This window comes from Spermophilus citellus (assembly GCF_964194105.1).
Source record: "Spermophilus citellus genome assembly, chromosome: 5".
Taxonomy (NCBI): domain Eukaryota; kingdom Metazoa; phylum Chordata; class Mammalia; order Rodentia; family Sciuridae; genus Spermophilus; species Spermophilus citellus.
In genome coordinates this window covers 133,071,039-133,094,011 of record NC_138186.1, presented here as the reverse complement: position 1 = coordinate 133,094,011, position 22,973 = coordinate 133,071,039, and the positions used below count along the sequence as shown (strand labels likewise).

Genomic DNA, 22,973 nt, shown 5'->3' with positions numbered 1-22,973 from the left:
CTGCCCCGAGTGTGAAGCAGGACATTCATAAAGAAACTCCTGTACAATCCAAAGGCTCCAAATCCTTTGTTCAGCCAAGGATCTGCCAGGAACCAGTCTATTATCTAGAAGCATAAGTCCTGTTTCCCAATAAGCCAAATACTCCAGGGACTTTGGCTATTATTGCCATCTGGGAAGAAAAGCAATCGTTCATAAAATGTTCCTTATGAAATGTTTAGTGTATATTTGGTTTCACATGTATCATCACATACATACTATTGCACACATAAATATCATATACCTATTACCAATACACATTCAAATATACCCAGGCCGTATGAAATATATATTCGATGATGCATATAGTATACTATATTTCATACGGCCTGGGTATATTCTGAATGTGCATTGCTACCTCAGTGCTGGAGGGAACAGCAAACTCGATTTGTTCTCGTTTCTCTTCCTGTCTTTCATCCTATCTTTAGCCCTTTGACCAAGGCTCACACTTAAGATGATGATATTCAACTCCACATATTTGTCATCACCTTTTCAAGACTTCTCTATTCACATTCCCTGCCCATCTCCACTAGGAATATCTGCATTTTTGTTGTTGTTATTGTTCAATGCAGTATCTCCAAGGCAAAAGTGTTTACTTAAAAGGAGAGCATCCTCAAGCAATGTAATCTTTGATGTCCTTCATTCATTCAAGTTGGTCCCAGTATTTGACTTTCTTTAACATTTCCAAACTTGTCTATCACTATTATCAATCATAGTATTATCTATGTACCACAGAGCCTGAGTTCTACCCATTTTTAGTAAATAAGATATGTTTGATGTAAAATAAAAACACACATGGAATTAGGAAATGCCACAAGAGGAAACTAAGGTGATGAAAGATTAAAGATCATCTTCCCCAAATTTCTTAACTATTAATAGTAATCAAGGATAAGTGAATAAAATATTAATATTGTTGTTTATATTATTGTTTATCATCCTTTAACCTGAAATCAATAGTTTTTATAGGAAAATCTGTACTACCCACAAATGGCTACACAATGGGAATATGCAGCTCTCAGACCTCTCATTTATCCTTGTAAGACAACCAGCAATTGCAAATATTGTAAGAAATATACAAGTTCTGATTCAAGGAATGAACTAATATATATATATATATATTTGCTACAGCTACGTATTTTATATACATTGATTATTAATTTTCTGTATCTCTTCATAACATTTTATCTTCTACATTTCGTGGATAGGGAAATGGAGATTGAGGATTTTTAAAGAATCTGCCACAGGTCACATAGCTAGTAAGCAGCATTGCTAGAAGTGTGGCCTAACTCAGACTTTAAAAGCTCATGCTTTTTTTTCCATTACATTTTTCTTTTCTTTTTTAGCAGAAACTACATCAAAACGATGGCTAAAGAGATTAGTGGGTCGTTCAAAATGAAGTTTGACATTTAGAAGACATTCCTCAATGAACAGCAACATTATGGTAGCACATCTTTCAGATCTAAACTTTTAGACAGAACCCCTTTAACCACTGTCCCACCCAACCAATTTCCTGTCCTATCAGTACGACTAATTCTAAACATAAACCACTCTAGGAATCCTAACACACTTGCCAAAGAAACCAAAGGAAGCCTCACAAAACACTTGCTCACTTTTATGTGTATACCACCCTCTGCTGGCTGAAGTAGATAAATTCTTCTTTGTAAGATTTTTCTAATGTGGACTAAAATAAGTTTACAGCAGAGTAGACCATACATCTAACAGAAGCACTGTTTGCTTATCTTGACTGCTATAAACTTATTTCACTCTGCAAATTTTGACTGCTATAAACAACCAGAGTCACAGCCCCCACATGAGCAGTGTGGCCTATTCCCTTAGCATTTATTTATAACATTTCATGTTTAAAGAATGATGCAGAAATATACAAATACATATTTAACTCAGTGATTCTATAGCATATCACTCATCTGTATTCAACCTAGAATTACAGTCATTCCCCAGAACATGAATGAAAAAAAATGCACGAACTAGTCTGTATTTAGGTTAATCCTTTGTTTTTACAACTAACTCTACGTCAAAAACATAACTTTAAAAAGAATTTAAAAGACACCAAAAAGACTGTATTTTAGTCACTTATAATATACAAATTTTAATCTAAAAGAAACAAAAGTATGTTCTATAGTACCTTCGAAACTGACACTTTAGGTGGGAACTAAAAACACTTTGGATTATATGACAATAATATTTTTCTATGCATTTCTCAAACTGAGTATCATTAACTACTCAGACTGTAAAGAAAGTAGATTCTTCATGAAGAACTCCAGTGAAGTAGAACTATCTTTCTAGTTACTGCCTCCTCTCAGAAACTTGCCATTCTCTTGTATCACCTTCTCCTCAAATAAATGAATAAAGGGGATGTGGCTCAAGTGGTAGCGCACTCGCCTGGCATGCATGCGGCCCGGGTTCGATCCTCAGCACCACATACCAACAAAGATGTTGTGTCCACCGAGAACTAAAAAATAAATATTAAAAATTCTCTCTCTCTCACTCTCTCTTAAAAAAAAAAGACTTTAAAAAAAATGAATAAAGGAAAGGTATTAGGTTTTCCAACTGTCAATTCAGCTGCGGTTGTGGTTTGCCTCGGGTGAGAAATGAAGCCTGGGTAGACCACAGGATTAAAATGGTTCTGCCCCACTGATTTTTGAAGAATAATGCCAGGGTAATGATAAAATTCACTGCATTTCAAACAGGAAATGTCTGGATAATCATAACTACCTGTTCCTAGTCTTTCTTCAAATAGATGATTTAAATACTGCTGAATAAGATTGCTTTTATTCTAGACAAGAATGCAAAATAATCACTGAACAGTTACTATTCATTCCATAAATATTTATTTAGAGGTGCACTAAAGTGTCAAGGTTTGTAAGTTTACAGAGCGTATACACTGATGGGAAAGACAGACATTAAGCAACAAACATCCAAACATGCATTCACAAACTGATTAAACACTGGGATGAAAAGGGTATTATTTGGGAGCAGTGGCCAGGAAGGAACAGGAAACGCTTCCTAAAAAAAGTGACATTTATCTGAGACCTAAATGATAAATTAAACTTACTTATAGAAAGAGAAAGTATTCAGGGAGATGAATCACAATCTAAAATACTCTGAGACTAGAAAGAGATGAGTCCATTCTGGGTACTGAAAGGTGGCTCATGTGGTTTAGGCTCGATGCTCAAAAAGGAAGGTGGTACAAAAATGAAATTGGAGACAGAACAGAGTAGCCTGGAGATTAGATGAAGAATCTGGAATTATATTCTAAACTTCACAGAAAGTCATTGATAAGATTTAAGCAGAGGAATTTCATTATCTACTTACATTCTGAAATATACTCTGTCCACTGTGCAGAAAATAAAGTAGAGGGAGAATCTGCAGAAGCAGGGAAATCAGGTGGGAGGCTATTATAGAGCTGAGGAAAGTGGCACTATATCATTGTTCTTGGGGGAAAATACATACAAGAAATCTACCATCCACTTAACTATTCCTGAATTCTGAAAAGTTGTTCTCAACTGCTAGCTCTTTCACCCTAATTATTGTCCAATCAGTCACCAATTTCTGCCACAACTACCTCTCTCCAATACTCCCAATTCCATTATGTCCTTTACAATCGCCAATTTCACCTTTCTTGGATTACAACTTCTTCATCTTTAATAACCATGCCAGGCACTTCCTCACTAGTATTACAGGTATCCTTCCACATTTCAAATCTACCTACACATTCAAGCTAGGGTAACCCTTATAAAACATGACTTTCTGTTACTTTAATATTCCTTGTGGGCTTGCCATCCCTGGTCGTATAAACCTGAAACTAGTAAACACGGTCCTTAACTGGGCATCCTTGTAGCTTTTCAGGTCATCTCTAGCTGATTCTCTTTCAAACACTCAGCATTCTAGTCTGGAGGAAGTATCCAAGGTTTACTACTCACACCTCAACCTTCTTATGACTCTGCCTTTCTTAAAATATGGCTTTCCCACCAAATTACTCACCTCTCTTGCCTCAAGTACCAACTCTTCAAGTGAGCACTTTTTTCTGTTCTCACAGGTAACTATAAGACTCAGCACAATGGGTTGGACCCGGCAGAGTGACCATTCCTGCTGATGTACTCTAAGGATAAGGACTAAGCTTAGTGTATTTAGTCTCAACACCTGACTCAAATGGTCCCATGAACACATGAGAAGTGGTCTTAGCCATGGCTTTCCCCTAAGGGAACATATAGTCAAGTCAAGGATAAGAAGTATATAAATGCAAAAATTGTTAAAACAACATAGCTTTCTTTCCCATTTCTCACAGAACCACTTTCCAAAATTTCACCTGTCCTCAAATGGCTTACAATATGTTTACTCACAGTTATCAAAAACTTAGTCATCAGGTATGAATTTCCTGAACTTTCTCCCCACTCCCACATTTATCCTCTACTATAAACTGCTCCTACTTGGTTCAATTCTCAAGCCTCATCTCTCATCAATCCCTACTATATTCTGACTAAGGCCAAAATTCTACCTTATGGTGTCCCTTTATTGCTTAGAGTGAATTTTAGAAACCCCAAAGTTTCAATGAAAATACCAAGGATGATCATCAGTTTATAAAATTACTGTTGTATGTAAACAATGGATCTTCTCTTTCTAGGAGATGAAGGTGCAAGATTCTAAAGTCACTCAGCAGAAAACCAAATGGCTTCTATTTTTATTAATAGGTCAGGCTTTAGTTGTCCTTTTACGCACTGACAATTACTGATAATGAGATAACGATTTCTTCTACTTCGCTTGAATTAACCTTAAGTCATTTATATTCACAAAGTGACAACAGTTTATACAAAACAGCAGTTTCACTGCAAACACTTGAATACAAATGGCTTATGAAACATATTCCATGTTAAGTGAAAACCAATGAGGCTGTCACCAAAGTGAAAGCCACCAAACTGGTGGTATTCATCTCCTTTTGTCAGCAAGACTTTAGGGTTCATGAAACAGATTTAAGCTATAATACGCAGTCTTCAATAAAGTGCAAGGAAGAAGGCAAAGAGATGGAAGAGAAAAACAGCAGGTTGATTTTCTTTCTTGTAATCACCAGAGAGTAAAATGAAATGTAAATGATAGTGCTGAATATAATGGACCTCAGTTCAACTTCAGGGTAATTACCCATGTCCGGCTTTTGTTTAAAAATTCTGCTCTCCTTATCAAAGCTTTCCACTATTCTACATCTGGTATTGGACAGTAGCTATAGAAACCACTGTGCTAAAAGTTACACAACTATAAACAGCACTGGGCCATTTCCAAACCAAGGACAAGCAGGTCAAAAGTCTGGCATCCGATACTATTAAGAGAAATCTCTAGCCTTATTAATGAGAACGAGGTGAGGTTAGAAATCTTTGACTCTATATTAGGTACTTACATTTATTTTACTCTTAAAAAAATCTACTATTCTGAAATATATTAAGTTATCTAGAGTCTATGAAAATATGTTAATACATATTAAAATCATCACAAGAGTTCTGGAAAAGAGTAGCAATTAACTATTGCACTTTGACATCTAGCACTCAGCACATAATTTCTAATTATAAAAAAAACATTGTGCATATTAATGCTTATCATGATGATACATTAGCATATATAGAAATATTGCACCTTTTTGGAGGGTCATGGAGTGGGAACAGGATACAAGTTCATGTTTAAATGTTAAAAAAAAAACAAAACAAAACAAAACAAAAAACAAAAAAACCTAGAAAAATAATTCTAATTAAAGAATCATTAAAAGAAAAAAATACAAAGTGGAAAACCTGTCACTCATGTAAAACTTATAAAAGCCTCAGCAGATTAGAGTGACTCCACACTGAAATTTCTCATTTCCCTAAACCATTCATACCTTGGAGTCTCTGAACTATATGTATATTTTGCAAATAATCTATGCTCAAGATTCTTTTACACTGTATTTTATTTATTTGGCAATGCTAAGGATTAAACCCAGAGTCTCATGCATGCTAGGCAAGTGCTCTACCACTGAGCTACATTGCCTCAGCCCCTATGTTATATTTTAAAAGCAAATTTTAACTATGATTGCCTAAAAACACAAGTGTCAGAGATACAGTCATAGGCTTTCTCCACCTTCAGTGAATTGCTTGTTCCTGCAAGTAATCATATCTAAATAACATCATAGGTTGCAGGAACTAATTATCTTAACTGATTGCCCTTCCTTATGTTAGTAAGGAAAAGGCTTTTGCTTTTTCTTGATTTACCAGAAACAGTAATTTAAAACTGTTATTATGGCCATGAAGTCCAGTCTGTTTGGCAAAATCATTTAGTTCCAGAGGTATGAAAGAAAAAATGATAGATCCTTCAAGATTTAAACTCAAGAAAAAGTATCATTAGCAGCAAAAGGAAATTCATTTGGGCTAAAGTAGGCCACAGTAACCTGAAAGCTGAATTCAAGCAGGCTGATATGCAGCATCACCAAGCTCCTACCCTGCTTCCATGACACTTCCAAATACTTCAAGTTAAAACACAATTTAAGGCTGGAGTTGTGGCTTGGCAGTAGAGTGCTTGCCTAGCATGTGCGAGGCCCTGGGTTCGATCCTCAACACCACATGAAAATAAGTAAAATAAAAGGTATTGTGTCTAACTACAACTAAAAAATACATATTAAAAACCCACAATTTAATATTATCATAAATTAAATATTATCTATAAATTTAATATTAAAATTAAAATTAAATCTGTTTCCTTCTGACTTCCTATGCAAAATACTTTTTAAAAAGGTTCTCTCTCTCTCACACACATCATGATTTGATGGTAAAAATTAGAGACTGTATGAAGACCCAGACTGGGTTTACATTCAATTACTAATTACATTACTAATGTTCTTGGTGTCATCTTGACTTATTTTTCTCATCAATAAGTATCATCTACATCTTATTAAATGTATTATATAATTTAAATACTTCTACCTAATCTTTAATCTTTCATAGTTCTACTCAAAAGGAAAATATGCACAGTGCTGGCAAGAGATAGGCAAAAATCACAAAATATCTCAGAAGCAAAAGTCAATTAGATGAAACTATCTTCAGTTCAAATAGTTGCCAAAGAAAACCCAAACTAATGACATTCAAACTAAGTTAGGATAATGTATAACGAAAACAGGCACAAGCATTATGTTAGTAAAACACCACAGTTTATGATGTACAACACTAATATTATTTTAATACCTAGCCTAATTCACATACTCATTTCTTCCACTTTGAGTCATGCAAAGTCATTTTCTCAATGTCTATTCTCACCTTTCCTCATTTAAAAAATATTATTATGCTATTGGTTCTTTTTCCCTTTGCAGCTCCAAAATCTTTCAGTCCTTATTCAGAAACCTAAATTTTGTACACCCTCCACTCTCATTAATACATGCAGCAGCTTCATGTTACTAGACCCTTTAATTCAACCCAAAATAAAAAATTACATGAATTTTTATCACCTGCCACTATGACCTTCCAATGTTCCTTATTTTAAATTACACTATACTTGGTGGTTATAAAAAACAATGAACACTGACTTATACACATAATAATTTTAATCTAAATTACTATCTATATAATATATAGAATTAAATTTACCTTGACTTCAGTATTTCTCAAATGACTACAAGAATAAGGTAGCATGTAAGGAAAACAAGTCATAAAAAAAGACAGGAGGCTCATAATGGCCCATTTAATTCAATGGCAATTAAAAGTAATTGTACTTTAACAAACATCTATTATAGAGAAGACTATAAAAGTTGCATAAATTTTTTAAAAAGACCTCAAAAAAGTCTTGAAAAGGGCTACTCTGGGTACTATTTCATCTGCCCAAGTAGATTCTGGCAGAAGGGTTGAGAGAATATTGTTTTTAGGAGACTTTCACTGAAGACATAACTATCATACTTATATCCTGAGCTTTTCTAGACAACTTTGGAGATCAGTACTTTTATCTGATGAATTTTATATGAAAAAAAAATTTTTACAGCATAACCACTGTGACCACCACCATATATAGCAGCATTCAGTACATGCAAGAGGGGAAATAAATTCCAATAAAACATTCTGCCATGTCCCCATGAGAAACACGAGCTTAAGGGGAAAAAAAGACTCTCTCTAAAAGAAATCAGCAACATGATGTTCACAAATATTTATCTTTTGTCTATTTACTTATTTTTGTGGATGGGGATTAAATCTACCAGCATTAACCAGGAGCTATATCTCCAGATTCTAAAATATTTTTTAATCTTGGTATATTCTAAAGAGAAGAATGTTTTGGTAGAAAAGCAACATAATGTAGAAAAAAAAAGGGTATCAAATTTCAAGTATACAGAGTATCTGGGGTCTTACTTTTGCACTTAACTATTTAAGTGTCTGGGATAGGCTTAGGCTACTTCATCTTCTCTGAAATGGGGAAAATAATAAGCTCAAACTGACAATATAAAAGTGTCATGTTTCATTCATTTAGCTTCTAGGATATATCAGTTAAGAATAATGATAACAAACAAGATCTTATCAGGCATCTTCATAATTTTAACAATGATTCTCAAGAATTTTCTTCTTATGTACATATATAAATACACCACAGTGACATCATGTATAATCACAAGACTGGGATCCAAATTAGAATAAGATGTACTCCATGTCTGTGTAAATGTTTCAAAATATACTCTTCTGTCGTGTAACCAAAAAGAACTAATAATAATAATAAAATACTGATAACAGCAATTTTTAATAACAAAAAATAATTTCTTCCTTCACTGCTTATATAAAATAAGCAAGAAAACTACTGCCAATAATAAAGTTGTATACAATATCCATATTCTTTAAGTAACTTTTTATAATTTATGTCTACATTTTAAATGAGAGAAAGGGATAATACTCTATAACAACATATTAAGTGGGCCAAAAGTTATACTAAAGTTAAAATTAACAAGTGACAAATTAAAAATGAAGAGATACAATACACAAAAGTATAAAAGTCTACAATTAATAGTCTTACATTGCCAAAATCAACAATGTTGAGAAAGTCTGAGAATAATTTGTTAGATACATGTGAGAACTGTTTGACAATTTCATGTCATCACTTGCATTACAAAGAATTGGGATCTTGCTGCAATTATATACACTCCTCTCTATACAAACAGAAGGTAGAAATGAAGTAATTAAAAAATCAAACATGATTAATTTAATATGACAAAGTATTTTCAGTTATAATAAACTCCACAGTTAAAATTCACTGACTAAATTTGATGTCATAATGTGAAGATCATTTTAAAACACTGAGTATTAGGCTTTTCCTTATTTTTAAAATGCAATTTCAAAATGCCAAAAGTAAAATGATAAAAGGAAACCAAACAAAACTAATGCTGACTTTATAGGTTTAAAAATACTAAAGGGGAATGACCTTATTTATCATTTTAATATAGAACAAAAAAATCTCAAAGGCCTAAAATACTTGAGTTTGAGATACATTTGCTTGAGGAAATATTATCAATCTGGGGGAAAATACTAGACTTAAAAAAATTAAACTCAGTCAGGAGAAAGCAAATATAAAATTAGCCCACAATGAATCTTTATTTTTAAATTTTCATTAGCATAGAAATGTCTGATTTACTATTGCCTTTATTAATTATTAAAGAATCTCCTTATTCTTTGGAACACTATACGTATATGCCACTATAGAATCTAAAGGTAATTATTCTGCTTTTTCTGAGTACTGCTCATGTACCTTGCACATAAATGTTATTTACTGTTATTACTAACTCAAATGATTTACACTGAATGCTATGATTTCTAACAGCTGTAATATTACTATTTGAATTATCAAATGCCTCACTTTCTTCTAAATATCAGAATCGAGTATAAAGTAGCTGACTGGAAAAAGAGAAAAAAGCATACTCTAACATACAACAGAAGCCTCTTATTCAGTGTGATCAACACTGATAATGGCATAACTTATATCCCCCCTAAAATTCACATGTTGAAGCCCTAATCCTCAATGTGACTACATTTAGAGTTGGGGGTCTTTAAGGAGGTAATTATGGCTAATAGAGTACAGAAGGATATGGCTTTATCCAATAGAATTGGTTTCTTTGTAAGAAGAAAGGCAAGAGGGAGGACTGCCCAGAAGATAGGCCATGTGAGGGCACAGCAAAAGGGAGGACATCTGCAAGCCAGGAAGAGATGTCTCATCAGAAAACAAACTGCCAACACACTGATCTTGAACTTCCAGCTTCCAGAACTATGAAAAAATAAATCTGTAATTTAAGGCACACACATTTGCTTTGTAAATATATAAACATCTTAATTTAACTTAAAAAATGTATATTGATTTTTAAATCTTTTTGATATAAAGTAGGCCTATAAAGATTTCCAATTTGACTTCTAAAGATGATACTGGAACCTAAAGATTCTTTCAAAGTAATCTGGGTCCAGTGATCACTATTTTCAACACTTTCCCAATTCGTGTTTTTTTTAGCAACTAACTTTATCCTGTCTTCTAAAGCACTCAATTTAGTTTTTATAAAAATGACAATTTTATTCTTATACTCCTATTTCACTAGTCTAACAGTATTTCACTAGATTATGTAATTACTATAACAAATCTATTTGGTATTAACAGCTCTGGGAACACAACTGGCTCTTTGTAAACAGACCATTCAGCTAGTAGGAACAAAAGCATATGGATACTGTAGAGTTGAAGCAACTCACCAGCTCAAAGCATTCAACACATTACAGGACATCAGGCAATGGGTTTTAGAGCAGTAGTGGTCAATCAACTGAGTTTAAAATGTGTAGTAAGAAAAGAGGCTCTAATGTCCAGCCAAATAAATGCTGGTATTTAAAACTGTCATTTTGAAAGACTGTCACTGTGCCAAACAATATGGAAACTACTTCTCGAATTTCTGACATACAGTGTTCTAAAGGTTTAATGGTAAATCATTATCCTTGGAACATGATTTAATTTTCAAAAAAACTTAATAATTAAGTAAACTGTCTGATATAAAATTTCAGCAGCAAAGTCCAAATTTTTAAAAATGCAAAGCACTAGTATAAAGCAAAATAACTATTTAATATGAATGTATTTCTTTAAAGGTAAAACAAAAAAAGATAAATTTTAAGAACATGATAAATAATTATGACATTAATAAAATGAGTACAAAGACACCATCTCAAGTATGTCATTTGAATATAAACTTCTAGTATTTTTACTTTAAAAACTACTATCATACACACTCATTTTGATCACATTACATATATCTATGTCTACGCATGTAGATATGTATGTGAATGTATGTACTCACAGACACACATATCAACCACTTCCATATATGTATATCTTATTTTTCTGAAAAGCCTTGATATTGAAGCCTAATTACTGAGGATAATTATGTCATACTGGAAATTGTGAACATTATTCAGTCATAAAAACAAAATATTTTGCATACAAAAGTGACATAATAAATGCAGCATTTTCAGAAAATTTATTTAACAGATAAGAATGAGGTGTGAAGGACAGAGATCATTTGGGAGGAGTTGGTCAGCATAAACCAAGTGTATAGAACTAAGTGTAAGGACAGTAAGTGTTAATAAGGACTGAAATAAGAAAGTCTTAAAATAACATACATTAACAGCACGTTACAAATAATAGTTTGCACTACTATAAAAGATCCTTAAGATGTAAATTAGATGAAAATAAAGATAGAGATGGGTATGACAAATATTCAGACACCACCATCCTGCACTTCTGCTGACTCTGCCAACACAAAGCAAAGGTGGGTTCATTCATCTAGACTGTTGTCAATCCAGAGAAGTGAAGCCCCAAAAGCATCTATAGATCTAAACTGAGCTCCATTATGAGGCATTACTCATATCAATTCTGATCTGGATAGGAAATAACATGTTTTGTTCTTTCTCAAGCTTAAATGAGTTGTGTGTATGAGAGATAGAAAGAGAGAAGAGGAGGAGGAGGAAGATGAGGAGGAGGAGGATGAAGAGGAAGAAAGAAGGGAGGAGGAAAGAAGGGAGGAGGAGAGAGAGGGAATGAATATAAACACTGAGCCTTAACAAATTAGGCCTTACTTTCTTCCTCACATAAACAAATATCTTCTCTTTATTATAGTCTGCAATTAAATAGGTTCTACTTTTGCAACAAGGATGTCAAATAAAGCTTGAGAATTTAGGGTCAACTTCTAATACTCTTGTATTCAATTTCTATATCCTACTCCTACTCTCTAACCCAAACCAAATGACACAAATCTCTCTCTCTCCCTCTCTTTTTAAGAGGGGAGAGAGAGAGAGAGAGAGAGAGAATTTTTTAATATTTATTTTTCAGTTTTTCGGTGGACACAACATCTTTATTTTATTTTTATGTGGTGCTGAGGATCGAACCTAGCCCCCCCCCCCCCACGCATGACAGGCAAGCGCGTTATCACTTGAGCCACATCCCCATCCCTGACACAAATCTCTTTAACTCTTCCTGAACTTAATCTCTATAATCTCTTCCTGAACTCATCAGGGAAACTCAAGGACTAACATTTACAAATTCTACTATGGAAAAGCAACTTTAAAAATTCTAGTTTTGATTCCTCCAAAATTTATTTTAAAAATACTCCAGCAATTTACCTCGAATTTCTTCACCTTTTCCATTGTGATCAAGCGCCTTGATGTGTGACTAGAAAGCTTCTGCTCACAGTTGCTGATGAGTTTCAGGCAAGGGTGCCAGGGTACCATCTCTTCAGTGTACCTGAAAAAAGAATAGCTAACTAGTATGAACATTCACATGTGCAATCCACACAGGATCATCATGGGGGTATAACCAGTGTGGTGAGGGAGGTCTTTCCTCTACATGAGGTACACCATTTTATTCCACATATGCTAACTGTCCATAGAATACATAAATAGCCTACCTGTATTTCAACAGCAAAGTATTTAAATATTACCACATCAAAAAAATGCAGTTTATTTTTTTACCCCTTGAAAAGAAAATGAGAAAGGATATAAGTACGTTTTTTAAAGAGCACCAAACATTTAAATCACAAATATGATTTCATACTAAATGATCCCACAACAGCAGGTCTTACAGAGAGATGTACATCCTACAGTCCCCAGACATTCATGACATACTGACTGGTTTGGAGACTTTTATAAATTACCAAAATATAAAGTGCACTATGGCCTATACTTTCCCCTATAAAATGAAATGCACCTGCAAAATTACAATGACATCTCGAGATCTATGTTAAATTTATAAATACTAAAGTTATTTATACAAATATTCAAATAAACTAAGCACGTAGATTATATCAGTCATCTGGTCACATTAACTAGGAAATAATACTGAAGCCATGACAATGGATGGTGGAGACTGTGATCTTCAATACATGTACCACATGAAAGATGCAATAGTTTGTGACCTGGTATCTCGAAGGTTGTTGGTACCAATCTTGGCAGAGGAAACAGGTGACAAATATGGAACAAAGTTCTGAAGCAGAATGTAGAATAAAAGCAGGGAAGAAACTCACCAGGTATGAGCATCTTTAGAACACTGATTAACAGATTTTTTTTTTCCTTTGCAAATCTTTACGCCTTTCTGGATAGTCTCTACACACATTTATTATACAGGTAACCTTAATGCTCTGATCCAAAATGAGAAAGGTACTGACTAAAAAACAAGATCTTAGCTAACTATTCTAATGTGTCAACACCGCCTTCACCATCACTCTTTCTGACTTTGCCAGATCTCTGACCTTCAACAAGCTCTCCCTTATTACTTCAACCACATGCTCAGAACCTTCATCACCCACTTACCAAGTAACATTCATACTGCAACTTTACTTTATTATCAGTAGGAGCAATTCTCTTGAAGTCATTCTCTGACTCTTTCCTTAGAGCTTTACAAGAAGTTATAACCATTTCAGTTTTACTTCATGTAAAAATTCTTTAATATTCTCTATATAGTCAGAAATGTACTTCTTATAGAAGTACATCTCTCTGTAAGGCCTGCTGTTGTGGGATCATTTAGTATGAAATCATATAACTACAATTAAAAATGTCTTGCCAAATCTGATGAGGGAATTTTATTAGGCTTCTTAGTCATCATTTTTAATTTTTAATTGAACTTGGGCAAACAGCCACAGTATCACTCAGTAGCTTAGTGACTCCTATTATCACTTCCAACACACATGAGCCAACCTTATGCCCTGTCTTAAATGAACAGAACACAGATATTCAGGATCATTTGAAAGTAGTCAAAATTCTTAATAAACCCCAAAACACCAATAGATTATAGTGATATCATATAGTAAAGTCTCTTTGAATGGTAAGTATCGACCACAGAGTACAGAGGAAGGATAGATTATTTCGGCTGAGAAGCAATAGAAAAGTGTCAAAGAAGGGGTGACAATAAAGCCTAAGAAGATGACTAGAATTTTACTAGCAGAGGAAAGAAAGGCCATAACAGAATAAGCTAAGATGAAAATATAAAGATATTGTGACAATGGTAAAATATCTTATATACTGGATTAGGGAGAGTCTAGACAAGAGGAAAAGTAGCAAACGTTTGCAAGTTTTAATTTCTTTACTAGAATTAAAATCATCAAACAATGAAAAAATTCTTTATAATTAGTTCTGACAACTTTTCAAATGCAACTGAGCTTTCAGGTAGTATTTTGTTTTTATTATGTCTAACTGAATTTTCAAAATGCCCCGTTTCAATAATACCTTAACTTAATTATAATATGTACTTCTTAATTTTGAACTTGAGTCATATAACAGGATTTGATTAAGTAAGTTAATTCTACAGCAGGACTAAAAGTCTACATTCACCATACTAGAAACAAAAAACTCTTAAAACCAATCTATGCTAAGTTAAAATTTTTGTACTTAGTCTAATAAAAAACTATATTTTCAATAGAAGATAAATAGACTAATTCTAAACTGTTTAATTTAGAGGCAAGAATATTATTTAAAACCTATAGACGACTTTGGCCTTAAATTCTTGCTACTGTGTTATTTTACCAAAAAAAAAAAAAAAAAAGTGAAGATTTTTGGATTATATATACTACAAAAGTAAAAATGGTTCATTTTTCTAGCATAAACTCAAGATAAACTAAGTTCACTGTAAGCTAGCAATTAATAAAAATAATTTGTTGAAAAGATCCTTTAAGACTTAAGGGGAGAAGAAACAATAGAGGTCTAGTACTGAATTTTAGAGGATCTAGAAGTAATGCTCCAGATTCAAATAAAAGAAATAAACGCCACATGGTCTTCCCTTGTGTGCTAGCCACACACCTGGAAAAAGTCTATCTATCCCTCAACATAAAATCTAAGGCAAAAAAAGAATCAATTAAAATATATCTCCCATGTTTATTTCTAAAACATTCCTTTGCTTATATGTATTTGAACATATCCTTTTGTGCAAAATTGTTAAAATTTTAGAAAAGTCACTAAAAAAATACCTAGTGTCAAACTGGTCTTTAGAAATAACATTTAAAGTACCTACAAATTTAACTTTTCTAAAGGAATAAAAGAACTTCAAAAGAAATTCTTAATCACATAAAATTTCAATTATATTTAAATAAAAAACTACAAAGAATGGACAATCAGGTATGCTAGAACATAAGGATGTGTACAAAAACAAATGAGGAAACTTTTAAAGTACAGAAGAGCCAGCCCACAGAGATTCCCACTAGTTAAATCTGGGACAACTGGAGCAACAAAATAAATAATAATAAGTGATAATTCAATGAATAATACAGGAATACATGACTCTATGCTACTTCAAATAAAATCATAAACAAATGAGAGAGAAGGGAAGGGACAACTCTCCTTTATAGAATGCAAATGTACAAATGCAGAAAAAATGATGGAATGCAAGTCATCATTTGACAACCACCATATTTGTGGGTATAAAAAATGGGTTTGTCAACTGAGCAGGGTCTGATAAAGTACAAGATATTTTTGTAATCTTTGGAAATTCTAACCAAAGAAAACGACCACTTTGAATTGAGACCTAATAGACAACAACATGACCAGATGGTCAAAGTTAACATCACAAGGCAGACTATATGCCCCGTGATGTGCTGCACAAAGAACATTTTCTGTATTATTCCTAGTATGAAAGCATTACCTCAGTCTTTTCATAGAGGAAACATGTATCCTGCTTGAGGGTCAACCCTCAGAATATGAATCACATACTCCATAATTAAACTGCTGAAAACACAAAAAACAAAGAAAAATTGAAAAATATTCCAGACTGGAAGAGACTGAAAAGATAATGTAGAAAAATGTAGCATATTTTCCTGTATGGATTGAAATTGGTAAAATGTGAATCCATGAACATGACAAGCAACTGTTATCAATGCAGATTTTCAAACTTCTATAGCTGATGGTGGTAGCCAAAAATACTAGTTTCTAAAAAATACAATGGAGTAAGTACAGGTGATAAGGCATTATGCCTGCAGCTTTACAAATGTGTCAAAAGAGACTAATGATATGGGTATGTGCAAGAATAGAAGGTAAGGGTAAACAATGGCTAATATTTTGAAAATCTGAATGAAGGTAGAGATGGGAGTTTTATATTTATATTTGATACTTTTTTGTAAGTTTGAGGTTACTTCAAAATATTTTTTTTTTTTTAATTTTAGCTCTGCAACTTAAAATAAAAAGCAGGTGGCTTGCTTCTGCTATGGTCTCAAGAGGAAGAGCTGTGGAAAAGGAGACAGAAAACAAATATTTCAAGCAGCATTTTGGCAAAAGGAAGAGGAAAACAAAAGCGGTAGCTAGAGGACCCCTATAATATGGACAGAAAAGGTGTATTTGTTGTTGTTGTTGTTTATGTTAAACATAAACAAGGCTTTAAATATATGCATAACTTTTTTGAGACCTTTGCTTTAAAAAATATTTACTACATTTAAGGTAATATAAGAGACAATATTTATGAAAGTTAACATTCTTTAACACATGAATATCTCAGCTAAATTGCTAAAAATTACTATGTGTAGACTGCTAAAATAGCTACCGTATGGCTATGATACACTAGATACGGAAGTAACTATGGTGTAAAACAGGCATTGGCAACTTTTTCCTGTGAAGGGCCAGAAAATAAATCATTTCAGTTTTGTGGACTACATATATTTTGTCACATATTCATTTCTGTGCACGTTTAACAATCCTTTTTAAGTGAAAAAAAACAGTCTCAGCTTAAGAACCTTACCAAAACAGACCGAGAACCATATCTGGCCCATAGGCTATGGTCTGCCCACCCCAAATATAAAAAGGTCAAAACAATCCAATCAATAATAGGAAAGGGATTATTTTTCATACTTATGTAGGTAAACAAAGGCTATCAATACATATTAAATAAAAGATACCTTGAATAAAATTAGAGGTAAGGGGAAAATTATGTTAGATATGCAAACATTTTAAGAAAAACAAAATTAAAATTACATACTCTGGTGTATACACTGGTAACCAATAGACTAGTCTTCCACCTAATACGAGGGTCTCAGCTGCAAAGTTCAACAGGTCAAAAAACATATCACTCAAGTGATAACTCAAGGAAACAGGAACATGGCTTTCTGGACTATACAAAGAAAACAAAATTTCAAATCAGTGAAAATTTTAAGACTACTGAAATTAAAGAGAAGAAACATGCTTCTCAAAGTAATAACTCCTCATATTTAAATTTCACTTACCACTTCTCTATCCCCCTTGGTATTTCTTTCTGTGAACCTGTTCTTCTTGTAGATTCTCTGATACCATATGGAGCTAGAGAGAAAATAAGTAATAGTGAACAAATCACCAATGAAGGGCAAATAGATACAATGTGCCTCCAAATGTGACACCAGAGGATACAACATCGCCTACGCACTATTCCAACTGAGAATAACTAACATAAAAAGTTGACTGTATTTTCAAAAATGTCTATGTCATAAAAGACATAGTAAGGCCATGAAAGTATCAGAAATAAAGGAAACCACAAAGATATCATTACTAAATCCAATAACTGACTCTGGAGTGGTTCTTATACTCAAGAGAAAAAATATGCTATAAAGGATATTAATGAATCAACTAACAAAATTGGATGACAATCTGTAGATTAAAGTATTGTATCAGTATATTGAAACTGAGAACTCTTTAGCTTTCTAAAACACTCCTTATTCTTAGGAAATATACACTAATGCACAGAGGTAAAGGACCACAATGTACACAACTTATTCTCAAGTTCATTAAAAAAAATTAATATACATACATAGTGGTGAAGCAAATAAATTGTTAATAAAAAGCCCAAATTTTCATAAAATATATTAACACTGACATTGTTTTTTCCTTTGTTCTTTTTAGTTATACATGACAGTATAGTATTACGCCAACACTGTAATGCCTTGATAGTTTTTCTTTTATTAGAATTGAAGCCATCTAAGTTATTAAAAAACTAAACAGGGCTGAGATGGTTCTTGACTTTTCCACTATTTATAGATTACTGCCAAATACTATTAAAAAGGCAGATCTAGATCTAGTCTTAGATAGACAACCTAAAAATCCTAAGATTTCACAAGGCATAGAAAATAAGTTTTCATTCATATTTCTGAAACTTATTTCACAGAACCCCAAATTTATTCAAGGTCTAGAAAGGAGATACCAGTGAAAAGGACAAGACAAAACCTGAGAGGCTTGCAATATGTGACACCTGAAACTCTTCTCTGAGATTTGCTATAACAACTCCAAACAACATTTTAGCATGCTAACAATCAATTAATTAATTAGTCAATATAAAAACAAATGTCTCAAAAAAGCAATATGCTGAAGGGAAAAACAGGTGGTAAGTTATTATATTTGTTTAAAAAAACAAAACAGAAAACCCATAGTTACTTAGTTCAATTATAATCGACCTTACATTAATAATTTTCTCCTTTCCTATGTGAACAAATTGGGAGGAGTACTACTTGTACAAGTTGGCATTCGGTGTCTATGATGACACATTTTGTACTTTACAGGCAAATGACTAGACAACTAATCCCACTACTACTTTTGTACAAAAATAAACTTACGGTCAGTGATAATGGCATCAAAATATGTGCCCTTCCTCCAGGAAGGTTTAGATGCATCTGAAACCAGTACATCAAGGTAATACTTCTCTAGACCATACTGACGAAGATTGGCTCTGATATTTTCATCTGGTCCTCTCCATTTCTGGTTTTTCCGACTAGCCTTTCCTTAAAGAAAAAAAAAAAAGAAAAGAAAAGAAAAGAAAGGCAGAAAGCATTAGATAAAACAGAACATTCTTATTTCCTGTTGTTTAGCTAAAAGTCACGTTTTAACTCATTTAAACCCACACTTAACTTACATAAAATTTGCTTTGATTTAAAACCTTCATTTTCTTTTTTTCCAGTCAAGCAACCACATATTCTTACTAGCTTAACTGCTATGAGTTATGAGGAATTTTATTTTTTAATTTATTTTTTATTTGTTCTTTTTAGATACACATGACAATAGAGTATACTTTAACATATTATAAATACAAGGACTATAACTTAGGATCCCATTCTTGTGGCTGTACATGATGTAGAGTTTCACTAGTTGTATATTCATATATGAACACAGGAAAGTTACATCCAATTCATTCTACTGTCTTTCCTATTCTCGTTTCTCCCTCTTCCCTTCATTCCCATTTGCCTAATCCAATGAACTTCTCACCCCCACAATACACCCACCCTTATTGTGTGTTAGCATCCACATATTAGAGAGAACATGTGGCCTTTAGTATTGAGGGATTGGCTTATTTCACTAGCCACAATAGTCTCCAGTTCTATCCATTTACCAGCAAATGCCATAATTTCATCTTCTTTATGGTTGAGTAATATTCCATTGTATATATGTACCGCACTTTTTTAATCCATACATCTGTTAAAGGGCACCTAGGTTGGCTCCATAGCTTAGCTAGCGTGGACTGAGCTGCTATAAACATTGATGTGCTATGTCACTGTAGTATGCTCATTTTAAGTCCTTGGGATATATATCGCAGAGTGGGATAACTTGGTCAAATGGTGGTCCCATTGCAAGTTTTCTGAGGAATCTCCATACTGCTTTCCAGAATGGTTACACCAATGTGTAGTCCCACCAGCAATATATGAGTGAACCTTTGCCCCACATCTTGCCAACATTTATTGTTTCTTGTATTCTTTTTTTTTTTTTTTTTAGTTATTTTGTTTATTTATTTTTATGTGGTGCTGAGGATTGAACCCAGGGCCCCACAAGTGCTTGGCAAGTGCTCTACTGCTGAGCCACAACCTCAGTCCCATTCCTTCTATTCTTGATACTTGCCATTCTGATTGGCGTTAGATGGAATCTCAGTGTGGTTTTAATTTGCATTTCTCTAATTTTGAGAGATGTTGAACTTTTTTTCATATATTTGTTGACTAGTCATATTTCTTCTTCTGTGAAATGCCTGTTTAGTTTCTTTGCTGGTTTATTGATTGGGTTATTTGTGGGGTTTTTTTGGTGCTAAGTTTTTTGAGTTCTTTGTATATCTTGGAGATTAATGCTCTATCCAAGGTGCAAGTGGCAAAGATTTTCTTCTATTCTGCAGATTCTATCTCACATTTTTGATTGTTCCCTTTGCTGTGAAGAAGCTTTTTAGTTTAAAATCATCCCATATATTGACTTTTGTAAAATCTTCATTTTACATATGCAAGTAAACCATTATCTTTATTTCAATTTGTTATTAAAAATATATTTTGAACAATAAAACACACTGATATCTAACAGAACTCCAAGTAAAACTGCTTTAACACACTCATTAAACACTTGCCAATTATGAAGCATTTACTGGTAAAAACAGAGTTGACTAGAACATGGCCATTTCCTCCAGCAATAAATAGTCCCACATAGAGATAGTGCTGAACAGATAAATGAAACAGAAATAAAGAAAGCTAACTTGGGAAATGCAGCAACTGTGGCCATGGAGGCTAAATACAGACATAGCTGATGAAAAGTCAAAGTGGGAGTTGAGGGAGGGCCAAAAAAGTTCAAAAGTTTCTAGTTTAGGAGACCTAAGTGTATGGTGATCCCAGTGATTAAGATCAGAGAAACCAGAAAGTAAAACAAGCTTAAGTGGAAAGTTTGAGATACATAATCATGATATACCTGAGGTACTTACAGAACCTTCAGAAAGAGATATTCTGCTAAAAGAGATAATCAGCAGGTAGCTGAAGGTCAGAACACATACATTTGGGAGATATCCGTACATAAACATGTTGCGTTCATGACAATGAATGACTTTTTTTTGTTGGCCTAGGTGCCAGTCACATTGAAGTTTGCTCTAAAATTACTCTTAAATATTTATATGTGGTTCTATGTGATCTAAAATTCACAATAAAAACAAAACATAAAAATAAAAAAGAGAATGACATAACTCAGAACAACATGCAGTGTAATATGAGCAGGGGTCAAAGATAGATGCCTGGAGAGAGGCAATATGTAAACAGAGATCAAAGAAAATTGCAAGGTCTTAAGGAGACTGAGATAAAAGTCAAAAAAAAAAAAAAAAAAAAGTCAAACCACAGAGTGAGACCACTATCTAGGAAACCAAGGAAGGTTTGTGAGGGTCAACACTGCCAAACAGTGTTAGTTTTGTGACCTCACTAAGCATTTCCAGCAGATTTGTGGACATCGAAGCTGAAAAACAAGTGCTAAAGAAAGAGTAAGAAGAGTAAGAAATGAGGAAAAGGAGACAGCAAGCAAATACTAGTATTTCAGCAGATTTTGGCAAAACCCCAACAGGACTGATAGGAAAGGTTTTGCACTTTTAAAGTAGGAGAAACTTGAGAATATTTTAGAATACAGTCTAAGATGAGAAGCATAAAGTTCAGAGGATATACAATAGCAGTACCTTTGATAAGATCTGAGGAAACAATATTCCCAGTAGAATGACTATCACAGAAATTTTAAAATCTTAAAAAATAAAAATTCAAATAAATTATATAAGACAATATCCTTAAAGCAGGCACAATGCTTCTACTAAAAGCAAACTGGATATTTTTTAGCATTTTGTCTATTCTAATATAATGCAGACAAAGAATATACTTTTCTGGTTAGTCCCTTTATGTAAACCATTTAAAAATAAAACTCATTTTTCTTCCTCATAAATATTACTAAATTTCTTAAGAGTCAAGGTAGGAAAAAAGACAGGACATTAGTACAATACATCAATTGCTTCAATAAAAGAAAAGAAAGCATAATAAAGTCTCACCTATACAACGGTTTATAGCAAATAGGTATAACCAAAAGGAAGAAGTGTTTTAAGAGATGATTTAAGTTACCATAGTGAAATGCAAACATAAAGATCAATACTTTCAAAATTATGAATAAAATTTAACATTTGTAATACTATTTAGCTATAAGGAAACACTTTTTCAATGTGATTCAATTCCATCAAAATATACATCATCAGTGAAGCTTTTAAAACTTAATGCATTATCCAAAACTGCTGGATGTGGTGGCACACACCTGTAATTCTAGTGACTCAGGAGGCTGAAGCAGTTGGATTGCAAGTTCAAAGCCAGCCTCTGCAACTTAGTGAGGCCCTAAACAACGTAGTGAAACCCTGTCTCAAAAAAAAGGCAAGGGGGGTGCTGAGGACATGGCTTAGTGGTTAAGTGCCCTTGGGTTCAATCCCTGGTACCAAAAAAAAAATTTCCAAAACTGCCCCAAAAGTAAAGCAGATTCTTATCTCAAGTTACTCTCACTTAAAGGTAGAATCTTTAAAGTTACTGTCCCCTAAGTGTTTCAAAGATGCGTTGGTCAGTTATGAAAGTTAAAATTTACATGATACTTCAAAAATTAGGTATTAAATACTAATCCAGTATATACTCAATATATGATTACTGAATAAATGGATAGTTACAATCTTAAATAATA

At 33.3% G+C, this 22,973-nt stretch overlaps 1 protein-coding gene across 3 annotated transcripts in view; it reads right to left on the bottom strand.

The window, feature by feature from the left end:
* The window catches only part of TRMT11 (tRNA methyltransferase 11 homolog), a 51,614-nt gene that overhangs the window by 3,950 nt on the left and 24,691 nt on the right, over nucleotides 1–22,973 (bottom strand). For all 3 annotated transcript variants that reach the window (XM_081295589.1, XM_081295590.1, XM_081295591.1), the window contains 4 exons: nucleotides 19,106–19,270; nucleotides 17,750–17,822; nucleotides 17,506–17,637; nucleotides 12,678–12,798 (listed from right to left, as the gene is read on the bottom strand). In XM_081295589.1, the coding sequence (XP_081151715.1) occupies nucleotides 12,678–12,798; nucleotides 17,506–17,637; nucleotides 17,750–17,822; nucleotides 19,106–19,270 (491 nt within the window). The remainder of the gene's footprint in view (nucleotides 1–12,677; nucleotides 12,799–17,505; nucleotides 17,638–17,749; nucleotides 17,823–19,105; nucleotides 19,271–22,973) is intronic.